The sequence below is a fragment of the Acomys minous genome (assembly GCF_964271855.1).
Source record: "Acomys minous genome assembly, chromosome: 14".
NCBI classification, from domain to species: Eukaryota; Metazoa; Chordata; class Mammalia; order Rodentia; family Muridae; genus Acomys; species Acomys minous.
In genome coordinates, this window is record NC_140496.1 from 66040521 (window position 1) to 66052687 (window position 12167).

The 12167-nt window shown below is 44.2% G+C and overlaps 1 protein-coding gene across 1 annotated transcript in view; it reads right to left on the reverse strand.

The window, feature by feature from the left end:
- Positions 1-9709: 9709 nt before the first annotated feature.
- Positions 9710-12167, reverse strand: part of EEIG2 (EEIG family member 2) — a 46358-nt gene continuing 43900 nt past the window's right edge. Inside the window, exon 11 of the mRNA XM_084757476.1 lies at positions 9710-10248. Within this exon, the coding sequence (XP_084613602.1) occupies positions 10206-10248 (43 nt within the window). The 3' untranslated portion in view covers positions 9710-10205. The remainder of the gene's footprint in view (positions 10249-12167) is intronic.

Here is a 12167-nt window from a genome sequence, read left to right on the forward strand (position 1 = left end):
GCCTGCCATCCCCTTTCCTCAAAGAGGTGGTCAGTTCACATCCTGTCCCAGGTCTCCTTGCTCCTCCCAATCCTCCACAGTCTCCTCTGATGTCCAGTCTTACCTTCCATAGCGTCCCTAGCAGGTTCTACAGCCCCTAGGGGCTTCAGCCCTCAATTCTGCCAGTGGGGTCCAAGGCAGTTTTCTCCACTGGATGGGGTTGCCATGACAACACTCTCCACATCTGGGCCTGCAGCTTGTGTTAAGCAGCTTGCAGGAAGTTGTGGGCTGATGGCCATCAGCAAAGGCCGCAGAATTTGCTGAAGACATTCATACAATGCATTTCCACAATGTGCAGGATGCTACACAAATGCCTTTTATCAATATACACATATATGATGTACATCTTTGTGAGTACGTAGGAAAAGTAACATTTGGGCACAATGTTGAGACATTACAAACAAGTTGGTGGGGGTTGGGAGTTACAGCCATTTGTACAGCCAATAAAACTGGTTTTGAAGCCCCCACATGCTGGTTATATAATCACCCCCTGAAAAAGTTAACACTTCATGGCCCCTACACATCTGCTAGGTTTTTAAGTGTTCTGATGTTAATGTGGTACCCACTAGAGAAAACTGCTCAGATGTGAGTTTGAGCCAACAGAAAGTCTTTATTAGCGTGCTGGTGACTACACTAGGTATTCAGGATCCCAGTGTAGCCCTGAACCTTTCTCAGGGTGTTAAGCACAAAACCCATGTTCTGGGTTGACACACGTCAGTTAATGAGAAAAGTTAGCCAGAAGAGCTACGGAAGCCAAAAAATCAAGGTTAGTACATTTAGAGACTTTCCCAGAACTATGGACTTGGGTGGATTAGGTCTTGGTTTCAGTTTGGCAGGTGGTGCTATCTTTGTGCTGAGTTTTATAACCTGAATGGCAACTTCCATCATGGAGTCGATTGTGCTAAGAAGGTCTGGGGACCTGTTATACCTGCCAAATTGTATACACATGTTGCCTGTATCCCTTTTGCCTTCAACACTGTAGTTACTATTATTTTTTCTACCCATTTCATTCTGTGTGCTGTGATTCAGGCTAGCATTAGTCAAAGTAAGTTAAATCAGTTTTTTTTTTTTGCTCCTAGAAACACTGCATCTTGCACCTACACCTTAATCATGACCCAGTGGCCTGTGGGTGTTCTGTAAAATCAGGTTTTATTTGGTGGCTTTTCTAATCACCCGCTCTTGCTCCTAAATAACAAAACAGAGGCATATTAGAATTCTTCAACAAGCTTTAAAGCACTAGAGCTGGGCAGCTATTCACTATTCCAACCCTCTATGCTGGTCCGGCTGCTTGCCGGTCACACACCCTGAATTACTTGCCATATTGATTCTGCCTGGGCTGCCTCTGCTCCATGAGGTCAGTCCTCATGGCTGCCTCCCTAGAAGAATTTTAATTTAGAACATGGCTGCTCTGGCAAGAGATCACATCCAAAGACCTTCTAGGTCTGTGTGGTGCAGCTGGAATACAAACAGGCCTTTAATGCACGAGACAGAGGCAAGCAGATCTGCATTCAAGGCCAGCCTGGTATAGAACAAGTTTCAGGTAACAGATGGCTGGAGTTAGTTTGAGACCAAGCAGAGCAACTCAGAGGCGGGGAGAGAAGGCAGATTGAATTAGATCCAGGCATGGTTGGTACACGCCTTTAATCTCAAACAATGAAGGTAAAGTTAGTTTGCAGAAGGAAGCACCCATGCTTGAAAGTGATATTTAATTGAGTAGCAGAAAATTTGAATCAGATTTGACAGAATAGGAGGTGCCCAACTCTCAAGGGCGCCTTGAGGGAAGCTACTTAAGGGCCAATGCAGAGAGAGAGAGAGAGAGAGAGAGAGAGAGAGAGAGAGAGAGAGAGAGAGAGAGAGAGAGAGAGAGAGAATGCAGTAATTTTACCAGGACAGTAATAGACAGGTTACAGAGAAAGAACTCAGGTGAAGACCGAATGAGCCAGACAATGAGGAGCCAGGCAATTAGAGGAGATTGCTGGAGTTAGTCTGAGGCCAAGAAGAACAATTTAGAGGCCAAGAGAGAAGCCAGATTGAATAAATCAGCTGGGAGAGGAGTTTAAGCCAGAACAGCTGAGTTGAACCATCCAGCCCAGAGCTCAGAAAGAACAAGAAAGGGTGAGTGTATTCAGTGGTAAGTCTCAGAGGCTGAAGACATTCTAGGCCTAGGTTAGATTGTATGGAGGCTAGAAGCTTCCAGGACAAGAGCTAGGTTAGCAGAAGGAGGCACTAATCTTCCAACCCAACAATTGAAACAGGCAATCTTTTTCCTTCTTCTTTCCCTCTACCTGAGATCCCCACCACCTCTGGGAACGGAAGTCCAGCCTCCCTGTCCTCTCTCGCCCAACCATAGGCTGTTCAGCTTCTTTAGTAACCAATCAGAGGTAATTGGGGAGCAGTGTTTACTCAACACTGATCAATGGTCCTGACAATGCCCATGGCAGGCCTGCAGCCAGATCTTGCGGAGGGGTGGGGTGGGGGTGGGGGTGGGGGTGGGGGCACAGTAATCAGGATCTGGATACACAGTGCACTAGACCAACCCCCAACAGTGGTCACTGAATGATCCTGGTGTTTTCAATGTAGTGTCTGTGTCCAGTGCTTCCCGGAGTGTCTCCCTATGGACCTGTACTTGCAGAACCTTTAATCCCACACCAGAGGAAACATTTTGCTTTATTTAAGCAGCGGGGGGGGGGGGGGGGGCATGATAATTTTTTTTGGGGGGGCAGGTATTTCAAAAATTTAAAAATTACTGCTGGAAAAAAATATCCAATGTGTTTCTCCCTTTTGGTTTTATTCCATGGAGTAAATGTGCAGACCGTGAATCACTTGAAAGTCACTGAGTTCAGTGCCAGAAGGTGGCACCCTTTTCCCAAAGCAACCGTGCACACTGTAGCTTTGACCCTCATTATATCTGAGGCTGAAAGGAAAGCAAACCAAGCAACCAAAACCCAACCGAGGATGCCTGCTCCAAAAGACATCCCAGCCGAGTTGGAACTGCGTAGGAATGAGTCTAAAGTGGTTCCATTAAGAATGCCTTTGATGGACATTTCACTGTTAGAGGGCTATACATAGGCTGCCTATCACTGGCCCAGGCAATGTCTACACGTGAGCCTTTCCAGTTTGCCTTCTAATTGCTATGTTACACAACCATGGGCTAGATTAATTTCACCTATGGCTTGTTACGTCATCCAAACCAAAAACTTTCATGCACTGCTACGAGAAAAGTAGTTGTCTTAGTGTGCGGTTTTTTTTCCTGTAATAAAGAGTTTGTTCAGCTTATATTTCTAGAGCACAGAGCATCAGCAAGGGAAGTCAGGGCAGGAACTCAAGGCGTTCACTTGAGGCAGGAGCTGAAGGAGAAGCCGTGGAGGTGTACTACTCCCTGGCTTGCTCCCCATCGTTTGCTCAGTCTGATTAAAAAAAAAAAAAAAAAAATATATATATATATATATATATATATATAACCCTGGACCACCTTTCCAGGGGTGGCACTGCCCATGTAGGTTGGGCATCCTTAAGTCAATCATTAATCAAGAAAGCATGCCACGGACCAACCCAATAGAGGCATTTTCTCAATTGAGGTTCCTCTTCCCAGATGTCTCTAGCTTGTGTCAAGCCGCCAAAAAGCTAGCCAGCCCAGTGGTACACAGCTTGAAACAGGTAAAGGAAAGACAAGGAGAAAGGTCAGGAGTCGTAAGAAAACTAGCAGATGCTGAGGAAAATGGGAACTCCAAGCTGGAGATGGAGCAAAGAGGTCTGAGGGTCGGTCAGAGGTCCTGCCTGGTTTTGCTATGATCTGGTGCCAGGTCATCCTGTGTCCTGGGGAGGGGTTTGGCGTCACTTCCCTACGGTGCCCATATTGTATCCCCTCCCACCAGCAGTGGCCAAACCTTTTGTGAGAGGCACTGTCCAGGAGCCCTGGCAATAGGATCTAGACTCTATCTCTTATCCACAGCTCCTTATTAACTTTCAATTGCTGTCTCAGCATCATCAGAGGTGGGCGCTGGTGCCGTATATTTCCTTTGTAAGGGGTCATACAGGACCAACCAATGGTCATAAAGGTCTGTACGAGGATATGAGTGACTCTGAATGTGCTTTTTTGAAAAAGCTAATTCCTAACTTTTTTGGCCAAACTTTTAAGAGGAATCTCTACGACAAATTTACAACCTAAGGGAGCTCTTGATCCCACCCAAAGCATTTACAAATATGGATAGCATACCAAAAACATTTATTAAATATTTAAAAAGACCTCATTGGAAATGGTAAAAGGTAATGCTCATAGACGTAAGCCCCATTGACGAGAGGCAGTGAAATCCTTAGCCAGGGCCCTCGGGTATAAGGCTACTTCCTGTACCACCTGGGATTTGTAACTTCATCCCCACGCTGAAGAGGAAGGACTAAGATTTTTTTAAAAAAAGATTTATTTATTTATTTATTATTTATACAGTGTTCTGCTTGCATGTACCCCTGCAGGCCAGAAGAGGGCACCAGATCTCATTATAGATGGTTGTAAGCCACCATGTGGTTGCTGGGAATTGAACTCAGGACCTTTGGAAGAACAGACAGTGCTCTTAACCACTGAGCCATCTCTCCAGCCCAGGAGTAAGATTTATTTTATTTTATTAATTTATTCATATTACATCTCAATGGTTATCCCATCCCTTGTATCCTCCCATTCCTCCTTCCCTCCATTTTCCCCAGGAGTAAGATTTTTTTTAAAAGATTTATTTATTTATTGCATTTGAGTGCTTTATCTGCAGAAGAGGGTATCAAATTACATTATAGATGGTTGTGAGCCACCATGTGGTTGCTGGGAATTGAACTCAGGACCTCCGGAAGAACAGGCGGCCCTCTTAACCACTGAGCCATCTCTCCAGCCCATGTAAGATTTTTTTTTTTAATGGTTCCCCAACCCATGGTAAACTATCCCTAAGTGAGAACTAACTGGTTTCCCATGTATTTAAGTTCAGGTGACAGTGACTACTTCTGCCCTATCTGCCTTTTAACTGCTCGCCCACTTCCCCCTGCCCTTTCATCACATTAGGCTGGGAGGCCTCTTTGAATGCAGCATGCCAATGGCCAGTGGCTGGTGGCCAGTGGAATTTAACTGTCCTGGACCAAACTTGAGCATGGTCTGACTTTCACGGAGAATAACTACTGGGTGATCAATGTAGGAGGCAGGGTGACTGCACCTAGGTATGGTTCCATTGGCTGAAGCTGCAGGTTATATGTAGTTACTGTGGGCACGAGGCTAACTTCTGCCCGGAGCCAGGTGGCATGCGGTACAGGCTACAGACTGTCAGCAAGGTCCTCCTAACGCAGCAGGGCTTCCTTGCTGTAAACCTCAGTCCCAGGACTCAGAGGAAACAACACTTCTCTTTTTACTGTGGTCCAAGCTGTCTTGAAACTCACCATGGGGCCCACGCTACCCTCAAACCCGTGGTGATTCCCGCTGCCTTCTGAGTGTTGGGATTTCAGTCATAAGTCGCCAGACCTGGCTCCCTAATATTTAAAACAATAAAGGGCTGGAGAGATGGCTCAGTGGTTAAAGAGCTACATTCTGTTAGCCGGGGATTTAAGTCTCCTGGCCTTCATGAGTACAACACTGACATGCATAACACCCCCCCCACACACAGATAAAAGTAATAAAAAACAAAATCTTAAAAAGAGCAAGAGCATCTAGAGTTTTGAAATACTGCTTTTTATTGAACGTGTATAAGATCCACTTTTATACTGTTACAAACATTTTACGAACAAAATCTTATTTTGTTAAAAAAACATTTCCTGGATTTTATCACTGTATAGTTAAGACATAAGACATACAATATATAAATGTGAAGGTCATTCTCCAAGTATTAGAACGTAATACTGATGGAATTCACTTCATTTTCTTTGTTCAGCTCTGAAGACCAATCCCAGGGTCTTTCATATGCTGGAAAGTCCCTTACCACCGAGCTATCCCTCAGTGACCAGTGTTTTCATGAACACTATGTTAACCTCTAAGGGACCAAACTAACAGAAGAAGGTAATCCTCCAGACATACTGCCAAGGTTAACCAAGTTCTTCTATAGTCTGTCTTTCCTTGCATTGAATTTGGCCAATGAATAACAGTGAAAGAATTATGTAAGTAAGATAAACATACACATTTCAAAATACAGAGCACATTGTAAATCATTTTTTATCATCTTTGTTGTATGGGGAGACCACCCATATTATCCTTTGAAATATTTTATGTATACATTTTGACAAAAATCCCATGTAGAGGGGGATAAGGCTTTGTTTCCAGGGCAGTCTTCATCTAGGCTTATTTACTACAGGAGTATTTCATTCTTACAGCTCAGGTGCTAACACTGTGCTCAGTACTTAACTAAGCCAGTGTGCACAGTGGCCTCGCACAGGCTCAGCCACCCTACTTGACTATAGTCACATGACGTACCATCGAAGAGAACTGAATTTCTGAGTTGCCCACACGGAAGACTTGTGAAGAAAATAGTACAATCCCGTCATATGAGCTCACTGCGTCTCTCGGAGATTGGATACAAACACGGAAGCCTAAGGTTCCAGAAGTGTCCCAGTGAAATATGTAATAATACTGTCAGCTTGTTCTTCAAAAGTAGTTTATTTAACATGGAAATTTAGAGTCCGGAATTGCTTCTGGATGATTTGACTTATCAAAATTCAGTACTGTCTGATTTAAAAAAAATTTTTTTCCCCCCTTTCGAGTCAGGGTCTCATTTTGGGCTCATGATTACCATGGAGCCCAGGCTGCCCTTGACCTTAAGTAGACCATATAGCCCAGGCTATCCTTGAATTTGAAGATCATCCTGCTTCAGCCTCCCAATGCTGAGATTACAGGAGTGGGCCTGAACTTGAATATGTTTTGAATGGAGATTAGTTGAAGATATTTTCTTTTTCCTTCTAGTAAAAAAGGGGTAAGTGGTCAACCTCTGTGGCTCATAGGTTTGAACAACAACAATAACAACAACCTAAAAACAAAAAACATACACAGAAGAATCTAGCTTGGCTGTTATTCTCGTGGTTTTATGCTGGAATGAGGTGGTGGGGCTAGGGGTGTTGGTCAAGACTTTAGTATCAAAAATGTTAACCTACATTAGTTGTTTGTGTAGCAAGGCCTTCAATATGGCCACAAAAAGGAGGCCAGCATTTAAGTGTAAATGGATGGCTCAGCTCATACTGCCTAGTCCTGTATGTCACCTCCTGTACGGTCTTGTCACCAGCCCGTGACAGAAGCTCTCCTGCCTGGCCCGCATGCGCTTCTGAACAAGGTGGTTTTAAGATCTTTCCTTCCCACCGCGAATACTAGCTTTAAAGGGTGCTGTTTGCTTTTTCTCTAGGACAGAAATAGAAAAAGAAAAAACTTGAGTCTAAAAATTCTTCAAGATTGGACTGTTTAAAATTTGACCTAAATATTAAAAAAATTTAATTTTTTAAAGAGTCTGCTTTTCCAAGTCTACTGTTTCCTCAAAGCAGAGTTAAAAGTAGACTCGATGCTTGGCAAACAGGTTTTAAAATAGTCTTGAGGCTGAGGAGAGCCTGACAATACATGCCCTGCAGAGAGACGGAAAGAGAGAAAGAGAGAGAGAGAGAGAGAGAGAGAGAGAGAGAGAGAAGGAGAGAGGGAGGGAGGGAGAGACAAAGAAAAGAAAGCAAGGCTCCCACACAGGGCACCTTTCACATTTTGATAGGACTGGACTGAAATATGAATGCAGAGCAAACCCTGCAGCACTGGGGAAGGCGAGGCCAGGCTGGGAGTCACAGCTACTCTCTCCCCTTCCAACTCAACCTTTCTACTTACTAAGTGATTTTGAAAAAAAAAATATGTAACACTATGTAAATCAAGATTATTTAGTAGCTGCTAAAATGAAAAAGGTATATATATATATATATATATATATATATATATATATATATTTTTTTTTTTTTATAAATTTCAAAATCTCTTCACATTTTCATTTTCCCCTTTTTTGAGCTGGAGTATTATGCAGCCCACTTTGGCCCCCAACTCCCTATGGAGCTTAGAATGACCCTGACCATCTGATGCCCCTGCCTCCACCTCCCAAGTGCTGGGATTACAGTTAAAACCCAGGACTTCGTGCGGTCGAGGCAAGCACTCTACCAACTGAGCTATATTCTCTAGTGCCACACATTTGATTTTTCTAAAAAAAAAAAAAAAAAAAAAAAGGATTCTGTACCATTTAAAATACCAACACCTAATCCTGTGTAAAGATACAGGGTAGAGGGCAGCCAGGCTAAGCGAGGCAGCCACTGTGCCCTGACAACAGCACCTTGTGTGTGTGTGTCTGTTACATGGCCTCACTGAACTGTGCTTACAAGCTAGTGTTATTATCATCTTTAGAATCCAAAATTATCTGCAGGAGTGCCAAGAAAAAATAAAGCCTAGAAATTATATATATTTTTTTAAAATAGAAAAATATGCTTTTTAAAATTGTCAGAATAAACCTCTCTAAACAATATCTTCATCATCTCTAGTTGAAACTTTGATCTTTTTGTAACATACGGTGGATCTGCTCACTTGAAAGCAGACAGCATGTTCTCACCTTGTAGACAACCGATTCAGATAACCTGGTAAAGATGCTCTTGTCAATGTCCTGCTCTCCAAATATATCTTAATCTGATCCCCCCAAAATCCTTTCCCTTACTATTCAAAATATTCTAAAACAGGGTGTCATCTTTTTTAAAAAAAGAATTCAGAATCTATTTTAAAAATAGGTTCAGATTAATGTAGACTATCTAATTCTTAGATATTAAAATAAAAATTCTAACATGAACAAATCCAAACTTCCCAATCCGGATATTTAAACATTGTATAAGTCTATTTTGTCAACACAAGAATCCCTTGGCCAGAGTAATATTGTGTTCTGAGCTGCTGTCTTCCCAGAGATGACTGTGGAGGTGAGGACTGGAGCATGGCTGGCTCCGCACAACCCTAAACTTCTCTTTAGCGAGGGGGAAGCTTAGCTCTTTCTACGGCTTGTGTGCGGTGCTGTAACCGCGGATCCAGACTAGAGATCTGCACCTGAAAGGCTGTATTCGACGCGTGTGACAGTCTACTCTGGCTTCAAACAGCGAAACCCTGACACGGTAAAGAAGAAAACAGTCGTTGGTCAATGGGGCAAAAATAGAAAAGCGCCAGTCAGTGCCACGGGGTCAGTGAAAGCAGCCGTCTGCCCGTTAGCACAGCACGGTAAGTGTCAGTTCACGGAAGTCTGGCTTCCTTAGGAAGAGCGCTCTTTTTTCTGATCAGCTAGCAGTTTCCGGTCTGCTCTGACTGCTGAGACCAGCAAGTCTTAGTACTGAATGGGTGGTGAAACAGCTCTTCTCCTGGCTTGCCTATGGCAGCCTAGCATACTGACCATTAAGCTTACTCTCATACAGTGCCCCGGGGGCTTTCGCGACTAATCTAATATTCATGGCAAGGAACAATGTGTACTGCACAGTCACAGCATCCACCCGTCTCAGACTTGGACACACCTATCACCTGACTTATGTCTGATACGTGCAGAATTATTAAGTATTTGAAATGTTTAAGTTAGAGCATAACGTTTTTCCCCAAAGCACGGCCACTCACTCTCTCTGCCAATTATTGCATCAAAGGAGTTAACATACTTAGTACAACGCTATGGGTAGTAGGGCATAGAAGATTGACTTTGTAGGAATTACAGTTACCTTGATACAATGATAGGGTTTAAACTGACCTCACACACTGTCTCATAAATGCAAAATTTAAAAACAGGGCTCAGACCTGTTGAGCAACCCCCTCTCCCGTGACCGCCCCCCCCCCCCGCCTTGGATTTTTATGTCAGGATACTGAGGTGCGTCCAGTGCTGATTTTCTCCGGGGTGTTTCGGATGCACAAGCAGACTTTTCGTTCTGGATGCTGATGCAGGACAGGCCTTCACCCTCCGTTCACACGCTTCCTCCGTGGCTGAGTGGCTGAGAAAGGATGCTTTGAGAAGCAATCAGCGTTGCTTCCCTCTGCAGATGAACTTCACTTGAAAACAGGTTCACTGGTTTTGTATGTTTGTTTGTTTTTTGTTTTTACATGCTTGACTAAAAAAGAAAACCTCGAAACACCTGCTTTCCACACCGCAGGTACACAGAGAAGCTTCCGTCAGCTGGCTTCACTTCTAGCGTTTGATGACAACCTGTTCGTAGGCTCCAGACCCTACCCTGAAACAGCAGTGAGGGGAAAATTTCAGACCTTGAACTGTAGAGGAGGCAACTTACAAATAACTCTTCTCCCAGGTACCCCGGGGTGGTTCTCTTTTTTTTGGACACAGGGTGGCTTTGAAGTCAGAGATCCACCTGCCTCTGCCTCCTGGGATTAAAGACATGTGCCTCCACCACCCAGCTCCAGGTGGGTTTCAATTGAATTTTATTTCTACAAGGCTTAAAGGTATCATATACAAAGACAATACTAAAATCGGCCTCAGCCAGGGCAGTATGTAGGGTTTTCAGGGAGTCTTTAGTTATAATACTGCAGGCCTTAGTGTGAAGCCTTCCCGCCCCCCCCCCCCATTTTCTCTCCTTCCTCTTTTTCAGACAGGGTTTCATTTAGCCTAGGCTGGTCCATGCCTCTCTATGTAGCCAAAGACGGCTTCGCAGTCCAGTTCCTCCCGCCTCTGCCTCCCAAGGGCTGGGATTATAAGTTACAGGGCTCAGTAATTCTTCTGGGCAATGTGCATACGGCTTTATATGTGGCTAGCATTGTGAATTAAGAATGTTCTTGAGGAAGAGTTTATTTCTTCAGCAGCTCAGCGTAGAAGACGGTTGTGTCCCACCCCTGCTCCTGACTCCCAGAATCTCTTCTGTGCTTCATAGTTTAGCTGGGGACACGGAACCTGGCTGGAGACTGTTCCCTCAACTCCCCTGTAGGTACGTGTGGCCATGTGACTAAATTTCCCATGTGTAGCACAGCTGAAGAAATATATTGATTTCTATTTCTCTAGAGGAGAAGGAATTCTTACCTCTGGCTGTCCAGGACGGTAGAATAATAAGATGGCAGTGCATTAGTTTTGGGGACAAAGCTGTATAAGCGGCCTGGCTGTCACATTCTTGAGTTTCTGTGTTACAGCCTTTACTGTAATATGCCGGGTATGAACTGACCTCTAATTATGAAATATACGAAGGAACTTAGTTGCCAAGCTTTGTGACTAAAACCATTCTCATTATCCATATGAGACTTCCTGCTGCTGCTGTTGCTACTGATGCACTTGAGACCCTGGTTTTGTGCCGTCAAGAAAGGAGCATGCATCTTCCTGCTGTTGCTTCTTGGTCTGGCAGGGTATAAAGATTCTCGCTATGTATTTTAGAGGGCAGCTAGCTTTATGCTTTTGAATAGGTCACATTTCTACCCTTTCCCGGGGGCATCCTGGGTACTCCTGAGACCGTCAGTGGTGGGGCTGCATGGAGGCTAGGGTCTTACTGTTAAAAGTTATCCACAGCTGTCCATTTCCTCATTTGTCAACTTACCAGAAGCCCCTCCCCTCCCCCTGAGGTTTCCCTCTGAGCGCACAGAGTTTACTAATCCTGGAAGCAACCACTGTGGCTGGTCTCACCCGCTAGGGACATTTCATGAGGTGTTTATGGTATACCTTTTTCCTCTAGGTATAATATGACACTCATTCCTTCCCATCATGCACCAGGGATAACCTTGACACTGTGGTCACAGCAATGAAATAAATCAATACAGTGACAGCAAGGTCTATAGGAACAGGAATAGGGTTGGGCTTTTAGTACGCACTTATAGAAGGCAGGAAGGGAGGGTCACAAGACTCCCACTGGAATTCCATCCATATTTCCCTCCTACATATGCTCTCGGAAGATACTAGGGCACATAGAATGTTGGGTTAATAGACTTAGGCTTCTGTGAGGTTGTTGGCCATGATGGACCAGGGTTTGTTGGTGATACAGCTGTTTTGAGTCACCCTTGTTTTTGTAAGCCGAGGAAGCTCACTGGTTCACCAATCCACCAATTGTTATTTTGGTCTGTTGTTGGTGCTTTATCGTAGCTCATAGAAGATAAGCACTGGCATCTGAACATCAGACTACCAGAAGGAAGCATGTGTGTGTGGGAGATTCAGCCAGAG